Source organism: Perissodus microlepis, chromosome 19 (genome assembly GCF_051167445.1).
Source record: "Perissodus microlepis isolate ML-2025 ecotype Zambia chromosome 19, ASM5116744v1, whole genome shotgun sequence".
Lineage (NCBI taxonomy): Eukaryota > Metazoa > Chordata > Actinopteri > Cichliformes > Cichlidae > Perissodus > Perissodus microlepis.
Window position 1 is genome coordinate 29,189,595 of NC_140479.1, and position 21,364 is coordinate 29,210,958.

Here is a 21,364-nt window from a genome sequence, read left to right on the forward strand (position 1 = left end):
GCACTTCTGGGGGCACACCAAAGTGTTCCCAGGCCAGCCAGGAGACATAATCTCTCCAGTGTGTTCTTGGTCTGCCCCAGGGCATCGTTCCAGTTGGACATGTCTGAAACACCTCACCTATGAGGCACCCAGGAGGCATCCTATTCAAATGCCCAAACCACCTACGCTGGCTCTATCGACGTGGAGGAAAGTGACCATATGTGAGGGCAGGAATGTAGCTCGACAGCTTTGTTTCACACTAAGCTCTCCCTTCACCACAACAGACCGAAACAGCATCCGTATTACTGCCGACACTGTACCTATCAGTCTCTTTGTTCCTCTCTCTCCTTCCCTCTCCCGTGAGGAAGACCCAGAGATACTTAAACTCTTTGGGGCAGCAATTCCTTCTGAAGAGTGGGGCAACCATCTCCAACTGAAGATCTTATACCATTTCCTGCTGTGTAACTAGACTGCAAGGTCTTTTCACAAATTCACATTCCAGATGGGAACAGCTCAAGTGTTGAATAATTGTTGGGTTTAGATTAGATTAGGTTAGATAGTTTGCAACCACAAAAGTGATGCTAGCGGTTCTCCGTGTTGAACTAAATGCTACTTTCTTAAAAACCCAAAGCTAGAAGTCTGATGTTTCTGGTCTGTACAAAATATTGCTTATACCATATAACAACAATAAAACAGGAAATCGAGTTTCATGTGCAACAGTAATATTTACACTTACTGCTGATTTTTTTTAAACTTCTCTATTTTTGTTGAATATGTCCAAAAAGTGTTAACCTGGAAAAAAGACCCCAACAAAATGCTTTGCAGTTGAGGGCAAAACACTGGCTGTAGTCTGTTGAGCTATAAGTGATGTATAACGCAAAGATGCTTTATTAACTATTGCATGCATCCAAAATTCCAAATGCAAAACACTGGATTCTGGATGTGTTGCCATAATCTAGTTTTTGAACAGGCGGTTATCAGCAGGCTATAGGTATTAACATCCCCAGTCATGCGGGCATTTGCATGCAGGCACGCTGACTTCACAAAACAGATGACGTATCAGAAACGGAATACAGAATGAACTTTCTAAGCCCCTCATTTCTATGCAAGACTGATCTGCTGGGGACTTGTCATCAGATCAGGTAAAGCCAGTGAGAAATCAGTGGGACAATTATAGAATGCAACAAGTGAGCAGTTAAGTGAACAACATGAAACATACATAGAGCGGAGTGTACAAAGGGCAATAACTTTCACAGTGTCAATAATGTGAGGCCTGAATATAAGTGTGTTGAATGTGTTGTTAAACAGCTTATTCAATAAGAGAACGCAGCTCTCACTGTTCCACCTGTCAAGTAGGGAAGACGAATGGAAGCCTTTATGTTAATGTGTTACATAATGCATGGACTTTAATCTTTAAAAGCAGTATTTCTTACAGTGAAACCAGATGAGAACTACCTGGGTGTTTGCTGGGCAAAGAGGCATTGCAGAGATTAAGAGACTACACATGTATGAGAGGGGATGTACAGTGCAAGCTTTTGCCTTGAAAGGAATAATTCAGATGCATGTTTGCAAAATGTGTATCAGTGATTCAATGGTGTGCACAGGACAACTGGCATCATTTGGCAGCTACAGAGAAGCATCCATATAGACCCACTCGTCTGAAATTTAGATTTAAAAAGATCAAATGTCTGTATTACAAAAGGTTTGGCTGAAGCAAAATACATAAGAATACAGAAGGCTGCAAATCTTTTCACTACACTAATGTGTGAACATTATCAAAATCGCCAAAACATGAAATGTGGATACAAATAAATACAAATGATAAATACAAAGTAGTGCACTTGTTGCTCTGTAGGCACGGGAGACAATACTTAACATTCACAAGCAGAACAAACACACACACACACACACACACAAGTGAATAATTCACCTCAAGATAGAAATGTTAAATATGTGTTCATCTGGCATTCATTACATTCATTAATTATTCACATTAGTTGTAGTTCAAAGCATTTTTTGTGCATTTCATTTTGATCACACTATGCTGCCTTCATGAAATTGCATTTAAAATTAATTTAAAGCATGTTGTCAGCTCATGCATCCAGAAATTAAGTCACATGATACCCTTAGAGGGCTGAGCCTGGCCTAGGAAGTGTTGCACTCATGTCTCTGCTGTGTGATTTCTAGAATATACTGGCTCTTCATTATTCTTTTAAATTAATATTTGTGGCAGTTCCCCACAAATGTCCATTTTCTTCTGTTAGAAGCTGAATTAGTAATATACTGCTTTAGCCAATACACTTGATTCATCAAATGTTACACATTTGAATTTTTATACATAAGCAGCAGGGCTTCAGTGATGGCAGTTTCTGTTTTTTTATAGGTCAGTCAGGTGGTTGGTTGCCTACTTCAAACTGTTAGATGAATTAAGATACAAATATGTGTAAACATCACCGGTGCCTTGACGATAAAGCCTGCTTTGCGCCTGCTTGCATAACACATTTTAAATTTTTTTGATCAGCCATCAGGCGAACAGATACACACTATTAAAACCAGCTGTCTCCACAGGTGGTGTAACAGGTTGGTTTACTTGCACTTTGCACTAAAAAACATCAGGTGTTTCAGATGACTTCAGGTCAGTTTTCCTTGATTTTGCATGTGCAACTAAAGCAGTCAAGTTCTGGTAACTGGTAAGTGCAGCCAAATAATAGTTTCCACTCTATTTTGAGATCACTGCAGCTGACTCCTTTACTTTTCTCAGGTTTAATATTTTATTTTGTCAAGAACTTTGCTAAACGCTGGTGTTTTGTAAAGCTACATTCACATTTTCCCTAATACAGCAAATGCTAGAAATTAGCATGTAAGCTATCATTTTACTGCACTATAGTCTGCAAGAGCCGCTTTTGAAAAATGCATGGTTCAAAAAACATGTTTTCTGGGTGCAGCACAAAAAGTTGCGCGAGCTTTACTTTGTTGGGAAGAAACTTTTATGTACCAGTGTTTGTGCTAATCTGTCCAACTGATGTTGAGACATTTCACTGGATTGAAAACTTACACTTGCCGCTTGGTGACAGTGAGGAGCTATAATAAGAATGATGTTGATCAAAAGTGAGAAATTGTGACTTCGCAGTGAATAACACCCTTCTACCATTTTTGTGCCGCAAAAGCATCTTTCATATTTCCTGTCAAATCTAACCCTGGTGCTCACAAGGTAAGGACGAGGCTGTCACAGGCGCCAATTCTCCGTGTGACGGACATGTTTGTTTACTGTAATTATAGTGACACTAAAAATTATTTTTGTGATGATTTATTGATGTTAAATGTAGGGCCTTCAATTAAGCAGTCAATTCATTATTTATTACTTTTCCCTGTCAAATACATGAACACATTCGCTCTTTTCTGTCTTTGCATAATGCATACCCACAGCTTTCTTTTAATCTCACTAGGTCGCTTTCTTTTGCAAACATATCAATGTCAGTATACAGTATTAACGCTGAATTTATTTTTCTCCAACTCTTTACCGCAGCTCTCCCACTGTCAACTTGCTTTTGTATGACTGTGCATGTGTAGGTTTTTTAAGGGTGAGGCAGGGACCCTGTCGTAAGTCCTTGGAGTTTTCTTTCTTTTCTATTATTATTCATTTTCTTCATACTAAAACACTTATAAAAGCAAAGGTGAGACCTGGATGTGGTTTCAAAGTTCTCTTACGACCCCAAACCTGAGGTAAAGCACCCATAAATGGTGGTGTAAACTTTAATTATATGTTTGTGAAAGTATTAGAAGTTGAAGTCATTGATGCAACATTTTTACAATACTTTATTCAAGATATGATATTATTACAGTTTTTAACATTCTGCAATATGCTGAGTATTGCCATAACATATATTGCCAATTACATTGGCTCCCTGTTAAATATCGTATAGATTTTAAAATTCTTTTGTTCACTTTTAATATTTTGAATAATTTAGTGCCCAGTTATCTTTCTGATTTACTCCATTCATACAATCCCAACAGGGCACTTAGATCGTCCAACCATAGGCTCCTAGCACAACCTAGGACTCGAATGAAGTTGAGAGGCGACCGGGCCTTTGCATCCGTGGCACCCAGACTCTGGAATAACCTCCCCGTTCATATTCGCACTGCCGAGTCGATCCAGTCTTTTAAATTACGTCTTAAAACTTATTTTTTTACTTTGGCTTTTGATTCTGTCTAGTTGGCTGTTTTAGCTTGTTGTGTTGTTACCTATTGTTTGTTGTCCTCTTTTATTGTTTGTTTTAACTGTCTCATGTTTTTATTGACTGTGAAGCACTATGGTCAACACTGTTGTTTTAATATGTGCTATATAAATAAATTTTGATTTGATTTGATTTGATTGCCATTTACTGTCTTTTTTCAACTGCAAATTATGTCCCCAAAGTTCTGTTTTATCCAATGAGGGAATCCGAAACTGAATCAGTTGATGAGTTCGCAGACTTGGTTTGTTTTCATACAGAGAAAAATCCAGGTCAACTCCAGGTGAGTTTAAATACGTCACTACAAACCACGTGCTCAGTCCGCTCTCTGGCCAGATGTGTCTGGGGCAGGAGCAACAAAGGTAACTCAAACTTAAGCTCAAGCTAAAAACATACACCTGATTGTTGGTTTTGGTCGGGGTTAGGTCACGTTCACACCATAAACGAAATGCTCTGGAGTTTGTTTGGAACCATACTGAGACCACGTCCTCCAAAGGGTCTCGGTGTGGTGATTTTTGTTGGCACCTGAGTGCAATTACTGTGTTCAAACCTGCACATACGGCAAACAGCAGTAAGTGGGAACCAGAGTTTGATTTCAATGGACTAAACACTGGAGGTGTGAAAACAACCCAAAACAAATGATCTCACGTCACTTATTTGTTGCTGCAAACTGAAACTGTCAGTCTGATGTTGGTCTGTGATTGAATGGGGTATTATATCTGCTGTTTACATAGACAAAATTTTAACATTTAACAGAAGAAGTTCAAGTGTCACCCCAACCTGTTTCTTCCTGTTAAAAGGGAGTTTTCCGTCCCACTGTCACCAAAGCGCTTGCTTACAGGGTCCATATGATTCTTAAGGTTTTCTTTGTATTATTGTAGTGTCTTTACCTTACAACATAAAACACCTTGAGGCAACTGTTGTTGTGATTTGGCGCTGTATAAATAAAATGGATTTGAATCGAACTATTACATTTATACTAAGCAAACTTCCTGTTCTATAGGTATATAACCAGAATACTACTAGCTGACGGCCAGTCGAGGGGTTCAAGTCCCCTTGAGTTGGCAGCATGTTGGCAGTCTGTCTGCATTTATACAGTTATTTTGTTTTGGTTTTTTGAAAGGAGGTTGCTTCCCTATTCTAACTGGTGTCACTGAACCATTAGCAATTTAAACTATTATTAGCCTAAAATTCTTTGGACTCCAAGTTGCTGCACCAGTCTACTGAAAACGGACTCAGGTTCCTCTACACTCTACAAGTTATTAATGGGATTTTATTTTCCAAGTCAATTAATTTTAACTAACATAGTGATTTAGAAAAGCTAGCAATACTTCAGGAACTCTGGGATATCAATCTGAAATTTTAAGCTTATATTTGAGTGTCAAAAACAAAACGAAATGCATATCTGTAAGTGAACTGAAAAGTCTGTCAGTCTGTATTTTTTATTAAGCTATATAAAATCAATTCACATGTATATGTCAGTGCAGTTATTTAGACGTTAATAACACTGACAGTAAATCTTTGAATACAGGCTTCACATAGATCATGTTTTTAAATGGTTGTCAGATATGCTAAATGATGACTTCACAGTGTATTAGTATGAATTAATACTGATTAAGATTTTTTTTATTTGTCCAAAACCAGCAGTTTGTTTGATTTTTTATTTTTTGCAGATATTTTTGCTTATAAGTCTTTAAGTTTGATTTTGAATTTAACAATTGACGCCACTGCCGTAGCTCGTTAGATGGCGTGTGGAAAACCTCCCTAATGGCATAGTCAATAATTGAAGCTTGTGGTATGTTTTGCACCTCAATCACTTGAGGCTATTTTTAGAAAAAAAAAAAACTGTCTGTCCGTAACAGGGTCCAGGTGCAACTCAGCGGGAAATTTCTCCTTCCTCTGGAAACCTGGTGATTACAGGACAATTACAGTAAACACTAACAGCCAAGCTTCATCCTAAACACAGGCTTTATCAGTCAGTAGGCCACCTCTCTCTGGGCAACACTAGCATTTATCTCTATCTAGACAGACAGACAATCCTTCTGGGCAACAGCGTGCATGTTAGTAGCTTCACTGTAAACATGTTCTTCTCAAAAAACTGTTTAATCTGGCACTCGGTTGTATCATCTCAGCGGAGAAATCGTAAACACTGTTAATTGAGGCAACAGCACCTTTTCCAGGGGAAATACATGTTCCAGGAATGTTCCTCAGATCAGTCACAACATCTTTAAAATTGACTGATGATCCCGGTATTAAACAATAATGCTAATTTCTCTGCTGTTATCATATTTTTTCTTATAGGCCTACTAAATGTAAGTAGGTCCATAAGATTTTGGTACTGACACTTACTTCTATGGAGTCCAACAAGATGCAAAAATGTAAGTGAAGCAGAACTTTATTAGGCTGAAAACAAAAATAAACATATCAGAGAGAGATTTAAAAAAAACAAACAATTAAAACTAACAGTGGATACTACGCCACCTTTAGACACATTAGATGGCTGGATGCTTCCTCTGTAGTTTCTCTCAGTTATGTCCACAGCCTTGTCCTTTTGATATACTTCAAGCAGCCTTAATTTCTCAGAGCATACTTTCATGTCCATCCAAGTGTTGGAAGACTTCCAAATATACATGGGGAATATGATTAGACATTATCTATTTAACACAGTCGCACACAAGAAAAAACACATCTCAACTGTCTCGTTATCAGGAGGCTGCCACAGATGCACGCCTAATACAAACGACTTACAAGTGGGATCTTTAATTTTGTGTTTTATTGTTGGTGTAGCTCTAATGTAACTCTTGTGACTCGCAATGCTGGAATCAGGGCTGGGCAAATACAGCATAAATATTACATAAACAGTAAGTATCAAAAATGTAATGTTCCCCACCGAGGATGCCATAAGGCTGTAATTTTCTCAACGGGGAATGTTATTTCACACCGCAATATTCTGGTGCTTTGCAACTACCAATCAGGTCAGCTGCACAAACTGCACCCCCACCTTCAACCCACACACACACACAGTAGTTTCAGTTTGACGTTTGATGAAAGTAACAAAACAGATTGAATTGTAACAAGAGTGTGTTTTGTGCTTTTCTTAATGTGCTGTTTGTGTTATTTAAGAGCACGCCACCTTTAATGTTACAGTCCACCTGAACACATGTTTATTATTAGTATTACATTGAGATTCTCAGCGGGTTGCTCTGATGTTGACCAGCTGTCCTGCTATTGGCCGTCAAATACGAAATAAAATAGTAATTTAGGTTAATGATGCCCATTCAGAGCCGAATATACTGCATAGCCGCGAGGAAAGACAACTTGACACACAAGGGCAACGCAAAATCCATCTGTTCTCCTTCTCCACCTCCGCAGTCTGTCACGTCTTTCTCTTCTGCACCGTACGCTGCCTTGAACTCTAGGAAACAACTATCCCGCAGCTGTGTGTACACTGATCCTGTGGCAATGTTGCCCGCACTACTCGCTGATTGTCATGCTGTTGCTTTCTCACAATATGCAGTGTTGCACAGTGTGGTCTGCAAGAACTTCTCTTTGCAGAATGAAAGTAGTGTGTGGGTGATGGTTTTCTTTTTTTTGTACTAGAAAAGAACCAGTTTTTACTTCTGCCGAGGTGCACTTACAGTCTCTTTGTCCAAGGGTAGATATTTTTAGATGTTCTTTACTTGGGCACTGATATTAAACACAAGTAAATGCAGCTTCTAGTTATTCAGGGATATATTAGCAATTCCATATTAATGCAGAAGATGCCTGCCAGCAATTGCTACATTTCTGTGTGGAGTTTGAATGTTTTGTACCTAATGCTGGGCAAACACTGTGCGATTTCTTCAGTCGCGTTTTTCAGCTCCTGCTCAAACTGTATTATTGAATCGCAGGGGTTAGAAGTTCGTAGGTCACGATGCAGGGTCTCACACTATACGGCCCGATGCTCTGATGTGACCTGAGTGCTCACACTGTGCATCCATAACACGAGGCTTATAACACAAAATCTGTCTCTCGCTCTCCCTCTCTGTTTTTCACTCACACAGACACACACACAACACCATCAACTTTGCTAAATTGCTAATGAAAAACATTGACCAGGCAGCTGCAATTGAGCATCAATGTCCATCCAACTCTTTTCACGGTTGTTGCGGTTGTGATAATTTTGTGAGGCCACATCGAAAAGGCTCGGAGGAGCTTGCCAAAGTTCTAGAAGTTGTGCCTCCATCGCTTGTGTCGAGATCACACGCTGCACTGCCGTGCTGCTCCATCTTTTTCACTTCCATTCCTGTGTTTGCGCGTGCGCAGTGTGAGAGGCTGCGTTGACACCCTCACAAGGGGCGACAAGATTTCAAACAGGTTTGATTTTCTTGCGACCATACGATTGATGATTGGGAGCTAATCGTGAGGTGTTAATTGCTTCTCGTTACCCCATGTATACTACACGATGCACGACACACGATTAAGGCAAAACTCAGGCCAATCCCCAAAACAGTCACACGACTGAAAAATCGGTTCAAAATGGGCCAAAAATCACACAGTGTATGCCCAGCTCAAATGCATGGGATTCTCCTTGGGTACTTTCACCAACCTCCTCCCAAAAACATGCATGCTAGGTTGTGCATATGCAGACCGATTGTTGCTCAGGTTCACACACTTTTCCACTTTTATTTATTAACATAAATCCCAATTCGACTGATCATGTTGAGTGAGCATGTTTGCACTTTTTTGTGTCGAGAAAGCAGGAAGAACACTTTTAAATGTGTATTTAACCCAAACCATGATTTTGTTTTTTCAAACAAATAATTGCACTGCTTAAATGTCACCAAGAGAGATACCTTTAATGAATAATGTATTCAAAACTGATGATGAGACAAACTTGGGTTTGTGGTGTGAGCAACCAAAGGTGACTATTTCATGAACTTCTATGAGACGGGGTTGTAGCATGACCTTACCTCAGTCTTGCTTCTGTAGACTCTAAAGTCAGAAAAGCCTTCAGCTAATCCAAAATGCTGCAGCAAGAGTCCTGACAGGGACTAGAAGGAGAGAGCATATTTCTCCTGTTTTGGCTTCCCTTCATTGGCTTCCTGTTAAGTCCAGAATTGAATTCAAAATCCTGCTCCTCACATACAAGGTCTTAAATAATCAGGCCCCATCTTATCTTAATGACCTTGTAGTACCATATCACCCTATTAGAGCACTTCGCTCTCGCTCTGCAGGCCTACTTGTTGTTCCTAGAGTATTTAAAAGTAGAATGGGAGGCAGAGCCTTCAGTTTTCAGGCCCCTCTTCTGTGGAACCAGCTTCCAGTTTGGATTCGGGAGACAGACACTATCTCTACTTTTAAGATTAGGCTTAAAACTTTCCTTTTTGCTAAAGCATATAGTTAGGGCTGGACCAGGTGACCCTGAATCCTCCCTTAGTTATGCTGCAACAGACGTAGGCTGCCGGGGGATTCCCATGATGCATTGAGTTTTTCCTTTCCAGTCACCTTTCTCACTCACTATGTATTAATAGACCTCTCTGCATTGAATCATATCTGTTATTAACCTCTGTCTCTCTTCCACAGCATGTCTTTTATCCTGTCTTCCTTCTCTCACCCCAACCGGTCGCAGCAGATGGCCCCGCCCCTCCCTGAGCCTGGTTCTGCCGGAGGTTTCTTCCTGTTAAAAGGGAGTTTTTCCTTCCCACTGTCGCCAAAGTGCTTGCTCATAGGGGGTCATATGATTGTTGGGTTTTTCTCTGTATCTATGAAGCGCCTTGAGGCGACTTTTGTTGTGATTTGGCGCTATATAAATAAAATTGAATTGAATTGAATTGAATTGAATTAAAGTTTAAATCTTCATCACATTTCCTGGATAACAGATTTTCCGGATCCTTATCTGAAACTTTAGGTAAACCTTGGTTTTCTTAACACCAAGTCTTCTTCTTCTCTGCTTGTTTGCATAATCAATAATTTCAAAATTGCAAATCCTGTTATCTTGCGCAGGGCCACTGGACAACATCAGTTAAGTGCTTGGTATGTGAAATTAAAATGTACCAAAGCCCTCAGTGTTTTCTTTGAATACCTCATTTTCTTTTGGCTATGCAACCCGTCTATCAAATTTGCATTTTCGTACAAACACAACATCATAGCGTAGATTGTTCTTTTCTTTTAATCACAGCCAACTGGCCGTGCAGGAAAAGAAATAGGGTATTTTTAAATTGACACAGACAAACATTACGGCGCAATCGAAGCCATGATCTAAAGTGTTCTATTTAACGTCAACCATTCATATGCTGATTTTAAATTGCTACAGCACCATGCTGTGCCAAGTGTCTATAATCACAGTGACAGTATACAATATTCTGGCCCGTAGGCGAGAGCTCTCTCTCCAATTATGTTTCTCTTGGCCTGAGATTGAATCTATTACTGTGTAATTGCCTCTATATCTCCAACTATCACCCCAAGCAGTTCCGCGGATTATTCACACATATGGTGAGTAAATGTTTGGTGGAAATCAGAGCTATTTTTAGGATGTTGTTGATGTTGAAGGAGCAGTGTCCTGATACTCGCAGAAATTGTTGAACAAAGTTATTCAAAGGACTGTTTTATCCTAAACTGTAATGGTGACCTGGAGAGTGCATCGATATATGACTTTTTTGGATTGCAGTGAGACGACCACTCTGAGAAGCACATGTGTGCATGAAGCCAAAGTAGTGACAAATACTTTATATTAAAACATTTCCTCTCATCCTTTTTACCCAGGTGGGTTCAGCTCACTGAGTCAAGACATAGACAGCATCACTCAAGCTGTCAAGGACTAAGAAGTAGATTTAAGCTCCAGGTTTTACACTGGACAAAAAAAATCCACCAACGTATACCACACAAACATCTGCCCTTTTCTCATCAGCAGCAAAGTGTTGGCATTCATTTCCAGGTGAACCAACTACGCAGTAAGCACAGGTATTTATTGGCACCAACTGAAACATGACCCGTATGCAGCAGTGCTGTGCAACAGTGCAAATGTGGAAACTACATTTTGTTATTAAATAATTGGTTAGTATTGCAGATGCAAATATTCACACAATTCAGTGGGCTGCATACCAAACTAAAGGGAAATAAACAGAGTCATGCTACTATCGATCAATAGTGTTGACACTATTACCAGCATTGGTATCTTTACTATTGATATTTGGATCAATGCACTAACCTTTTTACAATTTTTCCTCTTTCACGACAGTCTTATACAAACTTCCTTTGGTGGTGCTTTGCTCAAGGGTGCAACATTGAGTTCTGAAAACCAGTGTTGGGACTAACGCGTTATTAAGTAACGCGTTACAGTAACTACGTTATTATTGTGGTAACGAGCACGGTAACTAGTTATTATGCCAAAATCAGGAACGCGTTACTCGTTACTGGGATTTAGATAGGCTCGTTATTCGTTACTTCGTGTGGTGGCATCGCGGAGCTTCCACAGATTCAATAACATTAGCAAGTGGTGGAAGCCAGCAGGTGGATGAAGGGAAAGGGAGGCAAGAGGAGAGACCCGAAGCGGCCGCTGGTCCGAGAGTGTCAGGTGAACTGAACTTCAGGTAAGAAGTTATGACCTGCAGTCCATCTGGGTCAGATATGAACCAAGTTTAGGTGGAGTTTATTTTCGTTATGCTGACTTTTTCGTACTGCGTGCTAGCTAGCATGACGGGGTTTCTATACAGCTGGGTGGTGCTATGTTACTGATGTTGAACTTTATTTTGTTCATACGGTTAATTATTAGAGTTGCCAACCGTCCCGTAAAAACCGGAATCATCTCGTATTCAGAGAAACTATTACGCGTTTCGTGTTGAGGTGAAAAGGAACAGTTTGTCCCGGACTTCAGCTAGAATGAAAAAGACACAAAGCTGGAGTTATTCTGTGTCTTTGCTGCACAGCTGCCTCTTCTTCTCTCATCCTCTCCCCTCCCTCTCCTGTTTCTCCTTCAGTCATGAAACTGATCAATGATCAGCTGATCGGCTTTTCTCTCTTGTTTATTTATCGCCCACTTTGCGCCAGAAAGAGGAAACCACCGGATGTCGCGCTAAACAACAGCAGCACGTTTAAGCTTGATCAGCTGTTGTTAGAATTTATTTAATATTACTTTCTAGTATCAGCTGATGTTTGCTGGAGCCACAGCTGTAAAGCTGCTGGTCATGATGTCGGTTTGGATATGTGGTGAGAGGGAAACATGCAGATGAAACCAGGAGATGTCCTTACTGGATCATCAGAGCTGTGATGGAGAAACAGGTTTACCTTTTAGGTGACAGGAATGAGTTGAAGGGAAGTTATGAACTGTTTCTGAGAGACTAATAACACCAGGATCCTTTTCTAAGTAGCTGACAGCTGGTAACTGTGCAGGGGCGGGTCTAGCAAAGTGTTGCCAGGGGGGCAGGTAGGGCATTAACAGGGAGAGGGGGGCACAAGGAAATACTTTCTTATTCTCATTTAAAATGTCTCACTTTTAAAAAAAATAATTATCTGAGTCTTACAACAAACGATTGATAGATTGATACATATATACCATCAGAACAGTGTACATCACTGTCACAACAGCGTTTGTTTTCATTCAAAGGCTTTATGATATTTCCTATAATGGTGGGCCAGTCTCTAGTCAAAATGCTGATTTTTTTGTCCCAGTCCAGCTCTGTATGCAGCTCATCTGCAGTCTGGTGTTACCTGCATCTTCCTATTCAGAAGGCAGAATTTCCGAGTTCTGAGTACAATCGAAAGCACCACGACTGCAGTTTTTGTGTTGGATGTAAAAAGCAGGCTAGGATAGAATCAGGCGTGGGATTTCTCTTGTGGAAATGTGCACATTATTTTTTCCTTTCTATTGGTAGGTGGCACAGTGCACTTGTGGCAAGTAAGCAAGCTAGAAGACTGGCAATCTTGCTGGGTATCCAGTTACGGAAGCAACACATTAACAAGAGAATTCTGAGTAAAACCAAAGTTACTTTCCCTAGTAACTAGTTACTCTGAAAGTAACGAGTAACTTGAAGTAACTGAGTTACTTTTGATAGAAGTAACTAGTAATGTAACTAAGTTACTAATTTAAAGTAACTTACCCAACACTACTGAAAACACCCATTTACTGACAGAAGAAGTAACAAGAGTTCTGACAGTGACGGGAGCACAGATGCGTGGATACAGAGAGACGTGAGAGATCCCTTTTACTGTTCTGAACACCAGCTAGCAACTCACTCTCAAATGCACTGTGAATTGCTGTGAATGCACTGGCACCTGCTGTTGTGGCCCAGACAGAAATATTGCTACAACACTACATTTTAAACACGACATGCTCAGATTTTTCTGTCTTTACTGGAATGTACAGGCTACGTTTTGGTAGCATGGTATGTCATGCCAATGTATCTCAGCAGGCTGAAAAGCCCATAAACTAAGCAATGGTTATCATTTAGCGTAATACTCACACTTCCCTGGTCAGCCATGTAGAGTTAGCTAATCAGTGGACATTTCCGTCTGTTTCATACAGCTAAAATGTCTGAAAAAAAAGTGCACACCAAATGGCTTCTTGCCATTTAGCAGCTGTGTTCCTGTTCCACAGTCACACAACAGATGATTGCTCAAATGCCCTCTTGTCCCCACCAGAGATGGGCAGTAACGCGTTACTTGTAACGCGTTACTGTAATCTGATTACTTTTTTCAAGTAACGAGTAAGTGAGTAAGTAAGTAACGAGTGCGTTACTAAAACCGTGATTTTTTGCGAGAATGTCTCATGACAGTGACGTAAGCGAGTGCGACGTTCGTGACAACAGCTGTGTGCAGATCAACAATGGATCATATATCGAGTGCAGGAGAGAGTATGAGCGTGCAGCGTTTAAAGCGTGGAAGTACTGACCTTACTTTGAGTTTGATTCCATAAAAAGTGACAAAAACATTAGCGTCCGTTGTGCGTGGGAAGAAAACTTCTTTTTACAGCGAAAAAAAAAACCCCTAAACAAGCTCCGAGTGCGCAACGACGTAATGGGAAACTCACAGAGAAACTCGCGGATTCTTCCACTGAACGCTGCGGCTCACCTGCACCAGGGTAAACCTCCGCCTACCCCACTCCTGCTTTACAGGTGAAAATAGAGCAACAGGACTGCTGAGTCTTTGATTTTATTTACTTTCTGCTGTGTTTTACTTGCATCTATTTGAAAGACTGAGTGTAAACACAAAAAATATTTTATTTTATGTGCTGGAATGTGCAGAAAATAGGTTTAAATGTTAAACTAATTTCTTCCAGTCAGAGAATGGTGCATGTAATTTAATTTTTGCTTGATGCATAAAGTTAAAAGATTAAAACGGATAAAACAAGTTTAAAAAAAAGAGACTTTTCCATTTGATTACATTTTGTATGATGGATTATGTAGAAAAAGTAGAATTGGGCTGAAAGATCTATCGCTTTATCACCTATTCAGGTTGTAAATCGTGTTTTTAAAAAGTAACTAAGTAACTAAATAATTAATTACTTTTGAAAATAAGTAATCAGTAAAGTAATGGGATTACTTTTTTGGGGAAGTAATCAGTAATTAGTTTCTGATTACTTTTTTCAAGTAACTTGACCAACACTGGTCCCCACCCAACATGGACAACAGGAGGGGTCAGGTTCCATGTAGAGTCACTCCAACAGCTTTTACCAAGAAAATAATTACGAATGAAAAAGAGAAAAAAAAATCAAACAGTACTCATGTTTTTCACATCCTGCATCATATGACATTGTTTTCATGTGCTGCTACTTTTCTGAATTCAATCACCCGGTGTTGATAAGGAGGCTCTCTCTGCGCCTTCCAGTTCCTGAGAATGATTTGCCATCTTGTCATAATAGCAGTCTGAATCCAATGCTTAAATGATTGGGAAATTCCAGATAACATGTTCCAGTCTTATAATACATAAAATGTTGGCTATCACATTAGCTTCAATTTTTTTATAATATTACCAACATAACAGTAAGTTTTCCGGCAGTATTGACAGATGCTGGCCATGTTCACAGCACATTACAATGGACCAGTGATCTAACGTGACATGAATTAACCAAATGAAGTTTAGCGTTCACTCGTGTTTAATAAAAACTAAGGTTTTGACATGTCACCACATGCTGAGAAAACATAGATCATTGCATTGATTCAGCAAGCCTGAAGCTCTACAGATGGATGGAAAACCCTTTTTACTTCAGTCGTTATTAAACTCAACAATTGAGCAGCTGATACCTGTTTGCTATTTGCTTCAGCTATGATGACCTACATGTATTTTCTACTATAATGACATTGTAAACTCCGCTCCATTCCATTTATGTCCATGATCAGGCCATTTCCACACCAACAAAAAAAAACATATGTCATTTTAAATAAGACCAATCACAGAAGATTAGTTACCGACAGTTTTTAACAATGACATTTCTAGATTTCAGGCACACCAAGCAATATAAGGATGACCCGTAGGGATGGGTATCGAAAACCGGTTCTTGTTGAGAACCGGTTCCCACTGTTTCAATTCCGTGGAATTGTTTGCCATTTTTACAAACGATTCCCTTATCGATTCCAGTCGCCTCAAATGACGTCGCCACGTTGCGTAGCGTCTTTTACCCAGTAGGAAACATGGCGCCTAAGCGGCACAAACGCTCAAAAGTTTGGTTACCCTTTATGAGAAAGGATGACAACAGGGCAACGTGCAATACTTGCAAAGTAGAGATTTCATCAAAGGGAGGAAACACTATGAATATGCAAAAGTATTTGCTCAAAAAACATGCGATTGCTTTAAATGAATGTCGTGTTTTTGATCCGCTCCGGACTAGCGAAGCTCAACCCAGCAGCAGCGGTAACATTTGCATGTCCTCTCCCGTTAATACTGCAGGTAACTAATCAACTAGCATTGCATATTATATTAGCGCGTTTTGCCTTATTACAAAACCTGCTTTACTGTGGGTTTCATTTAGATGACCATGACGAGAGAGACAGACAGAGTCTGTCTGGCTCAGATGCTGGCAGTTCTCACTGCAGTCTCCTTTCACAGAGGCAGGGAAAAGTAAAATGACACAGGCCAGGATAGACGAATGTCACCGAGCAGTGACTAAGTTTGTTGTAAAAGGCTTGCACCCTTTTGCCACAGTAGATGCCCCCGAGTTTCGGTAAGTGAATGTTTAATTGTAGGCTAAGTCAGGGAATGTCAACATTGCATGTTCTCCTCTTACCAGATGTTTCATCCGTTTCCATTTCTATATCTTTTAGAGAAATGATAAAGACGCTGAACCCTAAGTACAAAGCCCCAAACAGAGACAGTTTAACCAACCACTTGATCCCTGCTTGGTATGCAGTCGAAAAGGCAAATCTGATTTCTCAGCTGAAATGTGTTGAAGGCAGCCATCACTGCAGGTGGATGGACAAGTTTTAGTCAAGATCATTACCTCACAGTAACGCTGCATTATGTCAGGAATGGCCACACTCATGAAAAAGTCCTCAAAACCAAACCAGTGTACCAGGCACAGACAGGGACAGCTGTAGCAGAGGAGATTGATGAGAGGAGTAAGGTATCAAAGACAAGGCTGTGGCAGCCACTGTTGATAATGCGGCCAACATGGATGTAGCTGTCAAAAAGCTACAAATTCTCAAGTTTCCATGCTTTGCACACACCCTGAACCTTGGAGCTCAGAAGCTCTACAACTGTCCTGCCATTTCCAACTGGGCGGCAAGAATTCGTTCTGTGGTTGTATGGATGAAGAGGTCCCACATGGCAAAAGTGGTCCTGACGGAGAAGCAAGAGTTGCTCAGTATAGTAAATAGTTTTTTAAGATTGTGTATATTATAATCATTAGATCATGATCAAATTAAATTTATAAACTAAGATAAGGAATATTACATTAGCATTTAAGTTGTGAACGCATTACCCCTCAGAGCTGCCCAAGCATAAGCTGCTCCTAGATGTAAAGACCAGATGGAACTCTTTGTATTTGATGATGGACAGATTCTGCGAGCAGTTTCCTGCCATCCAGGCTGCAGCCATCGATCCACGGATAAGAAAGTCCATGGAAAAGGAAAGGTGAGTATTGAAAAATAATGATAATATGGCTTAACTTGGACTCAGGTTTTATTTTTGTTTGTTTTTTGCAACATATCTGTTGTATTTTTGTTTTGTTGATATTGCAGACTGGCTAAAATGGGCAATGATGACTTAAGAAAAGCAGAGGAGTTTGTGGTACTCATGCGGAAGCACTACACCTCCACACTAGCAGTGTCCAGTGACAAAAGTCTGACCTGTGGTGAGATTTTGCCCATCCTGCAAAAGCTACAGCAACACTACACCATACAAGAAGATGACTCTGCCTTCACAAGGAGCATAAAGGAGAACATTTGGAAAGATCTTTCCAAACGATACCAGGTACAATTGATGATTTATTTATCATAAATAAAATGACAGTCATGATGTCACATTTTCCTCCCTCTTAAAAATTTAAGGACGCTGATATCAAGAGCTTCCTGGAGGAAGCCACCATCTTGGATCCCCGATTTAAATCCAAAGTGGAGAAGGATGAAGTCTGCCACAGGATCAGGGAAGCAGCAATTGCAGCAAAGACAGAGGCAGGAGCAGATGAGGTATTTCAATATGACAGTGTTTTTCATTGTTGCACATTTCCATTGTGAGAGTGAGACCTTTCATCTATGGATCTGTGGTACTTAGTTTGATTTGTTTGTTTATTTGTCACTTTCTACTCAAGCACCTGGAGCAAGGAGACACACAGGGAGAGTTGTTCGAAGATGAGGATGAAGAAGACTATGTAAGTTTAGTTCATTGTGATGATAATTTAAATGTCATGGATTGTTCATTTTTTGCTTAATTTTTTATCATGTCCATTTAATTTCAGGCGCCACCAGTAAAGCAAAGAAAAATGGCCTTGGAGGAATTCTTTGAAGAAGAGGACAACAAGCTGCAGTCATTCCAACAACGGCAGCCCGTTCTTTCCCTGGGCCACAGAGTGGATCAGGAGATCCAGCTGTATAGAAGCCTAACCCCCATCCCCTGCAAGGATAACGCCGCCCTATGGTGGTGGAGCAAGAGAGAGAGACTCTGCCCCTGCTGTCAGCACTGGCTGGAAGGTTTCTGTGTGTGCAGGCATCCTCCACCCCGTCTGAGGGGGTGTTCTCCACAGCTGGAGAGACCATAAGTCCAGAAAGATCACGTATCCTTCCTGAAAAAGCAGATATGCTTATATTTCTGCAAAAGAATTTTTAATTCTCCATAGTTGATGGATGCAGAATTGCACAGTGCACAGTTCCATTGGACTTGAGTTGATTGTATTTTTTGCTGGCTGATATAGTTTTATTTTTGAGTGCCCAGCTCATATAGACTTTTAAAAAGGAGAGTGTAAATGTTGCTGGACATTCTTGTGTAATTGCCACTGAATAATTTATGTTATACTTTGTTATTGCTACAACAGAATTTTTATTTCATTATTATTTTACATTTACAACCTTTTTTTTTCTGGGGTCCTCGTGGCACCCCATCGAGGAGCAGTAGGCTGTGGATCTCTTAAGATCTCACTGTTGGGTTTGTAAGGTCATGTTACTCCTACATTTCTGTCTGTTCAAAGATAAGATATAAAACAAAGTTCAAAGCTAATCGACCTGTGTGTTCTCCTTTTTTAAAAATAAGAATCGATAAATAATTGAATCGTTAAACAGAATCGAAAATGGAATCGGAATCGTGAAAATCAATACCCATCCCTAATGACCAGTGCTACTGAAAACTTCTCGTAGACTTGTAAGCATAATTCTGTGGGTTTACAGCTTTGACATAACCCAAAGCTGGATGGCTACTCAAGGTCAAAGAATTGAAGCTAAATTATGGCTGGACCTCCAGGACCCTTGAGGAAGCAGATCAGAATCTGCTTTCATAGTTATGGTCGTGCAGGCGATCATTTGTTTTTGAATATCTAATAGGAAGCTGGGAAAGCACAAACACATCTGGCCTAGTAATTCTGGTGCAGTGATTGTCAGCTAACAGCCACCAAACCAAAGACATGAATCAGATCGTTTGAATGTACGGTGTGGGTACAAGTAGCAGAGGGTGCTTTCATGCTGTTTTCTGAAAGCAGTAAGGAATAATACATGAAGATTCTGGTCTATTTAATCCAAAACACACTTAAAGAATGAACTAAACTGCAACTATCTTTCTCACAACAAACATATTCATGTTATACACTATGTATATAAAATATATGCGTTAGCTTAATGGCTCAGTGAGACTAGAGTATAAACAGGACTGCAATCTTCTTCTAACTCAGAAAAATCAGTCACTGTTTCTCTTTGCAGTTGGGCTCTCAACTCAACTAGTTGTCAACTGGTTGTGTTGTGATTGTATTCCTATATAAATAATGTGACAGCAACATTTTTGGATGGATGGATGGAAATAAACTTTCTACTACAGACCTGCTACTACATGGTAAAACGAGTAACTCAAAACATCAGCATGATTTGTACATGGCTTGATCAAACCTTGAATGACATGCAAGAGTGAACATTTGTTGACTTTCGCATTCATGATTTGAACAGTAACGTGACATCAGGTTTCAAACCACTGGGGTATTTTTTTTCCTGTAGTAAATCAAAATCATATTCCCTTACTGACCTTAATTGAGAGCTGTGGGTTTCAAAACTTGAGACCGTCTTACAGTGAGATTGCACCAGTCATTGCGTCAATGAGCCACCATACTTATCTTTGAACATTTTAACCCTGTAAAGCCTGAACCATGAAATAACTGACAGAAAAGCCAAAGTTTTTGACACTGGGGTGCTTATATATGTTTATATTTTCTTTAAAATTAAAGAAATAAATTAAATACAAATTTGCACATGTACATTTTTAGCATTTTTTTTTTTTTTGCTATATCCAACATTTTTGTGCAATTTATTACTTAAAAATGTATTGTGTATGTATTTATTTTGATTCCTCTGGAGAAATTTTTTTTTGACTCATTTGACATTAAAAGGTTCATAAAATGAAACACTGATAAAGATGGCTCAAATGCAGTGTTATGCATATTAACAAGAGTGTGACAATGGCATAAAGTCCAAGGCCCTATGCTTTTGATGAGTCAGACCACCCTTGACCCATCTCCCACTCTCTTGCACACACACACACACACACACACACACACACACACACACACACAAGTGGTTGGTTAAACTGTGCATCCTTGTGAGAACATTCATTGGCATATCGAATCCCCTGCCCCCCTATCCTACCATTAACCATTTTCAGTCAGTAGTTAACCCAAAAAAACATCAAATCTAATACCAGGTCTTGGAATTAGGCATCCTCAAACAGTCATATAAAGGTGTGCGAAAACAACATCAGCCCCGTCATGCACTCAGCATTCACAGATGTTGCGCTGCATTATTAAACAGATGGTTGAAATATGTAACTTGCTAGATACCTTAATCACCAGCAGTTCCTTATTATGTATGTATAGTAGAAAACACAATAGAAGTAGTATTATATTTCCAGTACAACACACTGTATTTGCTCTGGCTGTTCCTTTTATACAGGTGTATAGCATGTTTGCTTTTGTGTGTACCTCACTCTTATATTAGCACATCCTTAGCTGAACTGGAAAAAATTGTCCAGCATTTGTGTCATCGCGTTTAGATTATTGTAAATATAAATATAAATATGTCGCAATTTAGAAATATTCCTTTAATGAAAGAAACAGGAACGAGACAGAGTCAAGTGTGAGTCAAGGCCCAAAGAAGAGTCAAATATTACTCCAAGATTTCGAATATTTGGCTTAGCAGAAGAACAGAAAGGGGCAAGAACCTGACTGATTTTAGAATATAGATCAGGAGGAGCTATGATCATGGTCTCTGTCTTGTTCATGTTTAAAACAAGGTAATTGTTAGAAAGCCAATCAGAGATTTGAGTTAAAGTCTGGACTAGGGTGGACAGCCTATCCAGCTGATGAGGCTTAAAGGACATATACAGCTGAATGTCATCGGCATAGAAATGATAAGACAGGTCACTAAAAGACTGAATAATGCTAAAGGAAGCATATAAAAAGAAAATAATAATGGACCCAAAACTGAACCCTGTGGAACCCCGCAGGTTAGGGCAGCAGTGTTTGAAATAGGACGATAACTACTAGGGGAGGTAGG

General features: G+C 39.8%; 1 protein-coding gene across 1 annotated transcript; it reads left to right on the top strand.

Moving 5' to 3' along the window:
• The first annotated feature begins 17,169 nt into the window (after positions 1 to 17,169).
• On the top strand, positions 17,170 to 18,378 carry LOC146366312 (uncharacterized). Its single transcript, XM_084914186.1, has 5 exons — positions 17,170 to 17,255; positions 17,363 to 17,594; positions 17,672 to 17,809; positions 17,932 to 17,991; positions 18,079 to 18,378. The coding sequence occupies exons 1-5, from the start codon at positions 17,170 to 17,172 to the stop codon at positions 18,376 to 18,378; spliced, it is 816 nt and encodes a 271-aa protein (XP_084770312.1).
• The last annotated feature ends 2,986 nt before the right edge of the window (positions 18,379 to 21,364 follow it).

Excerpts from the sequence above, each read along its gene's own strand:
- LOC146366312 (XM_084914186.1), top strand. The coding sequence starts at position 17,170 with ATGATGGACAGATTCTGCGAGCAGTTTCCTGCCATCCAGGCTGCAGCC. Across the intron at positions 17,810-17,931 it reads CAGAGGCAGGAGCAGATGAG|CACCTGGAGCAAGGAGACAC; the intron begins GTATTTCAATAT and ends TTTCTACTCAAG. Across the intron at positions 17,992-18,078 it reads ATGAGGATGAAGAAGACTAT|GCGCCACCAGTAAAGCAAAG; the intron begins GTAAGTTTAGTT and ends ATTTAATTTCAG.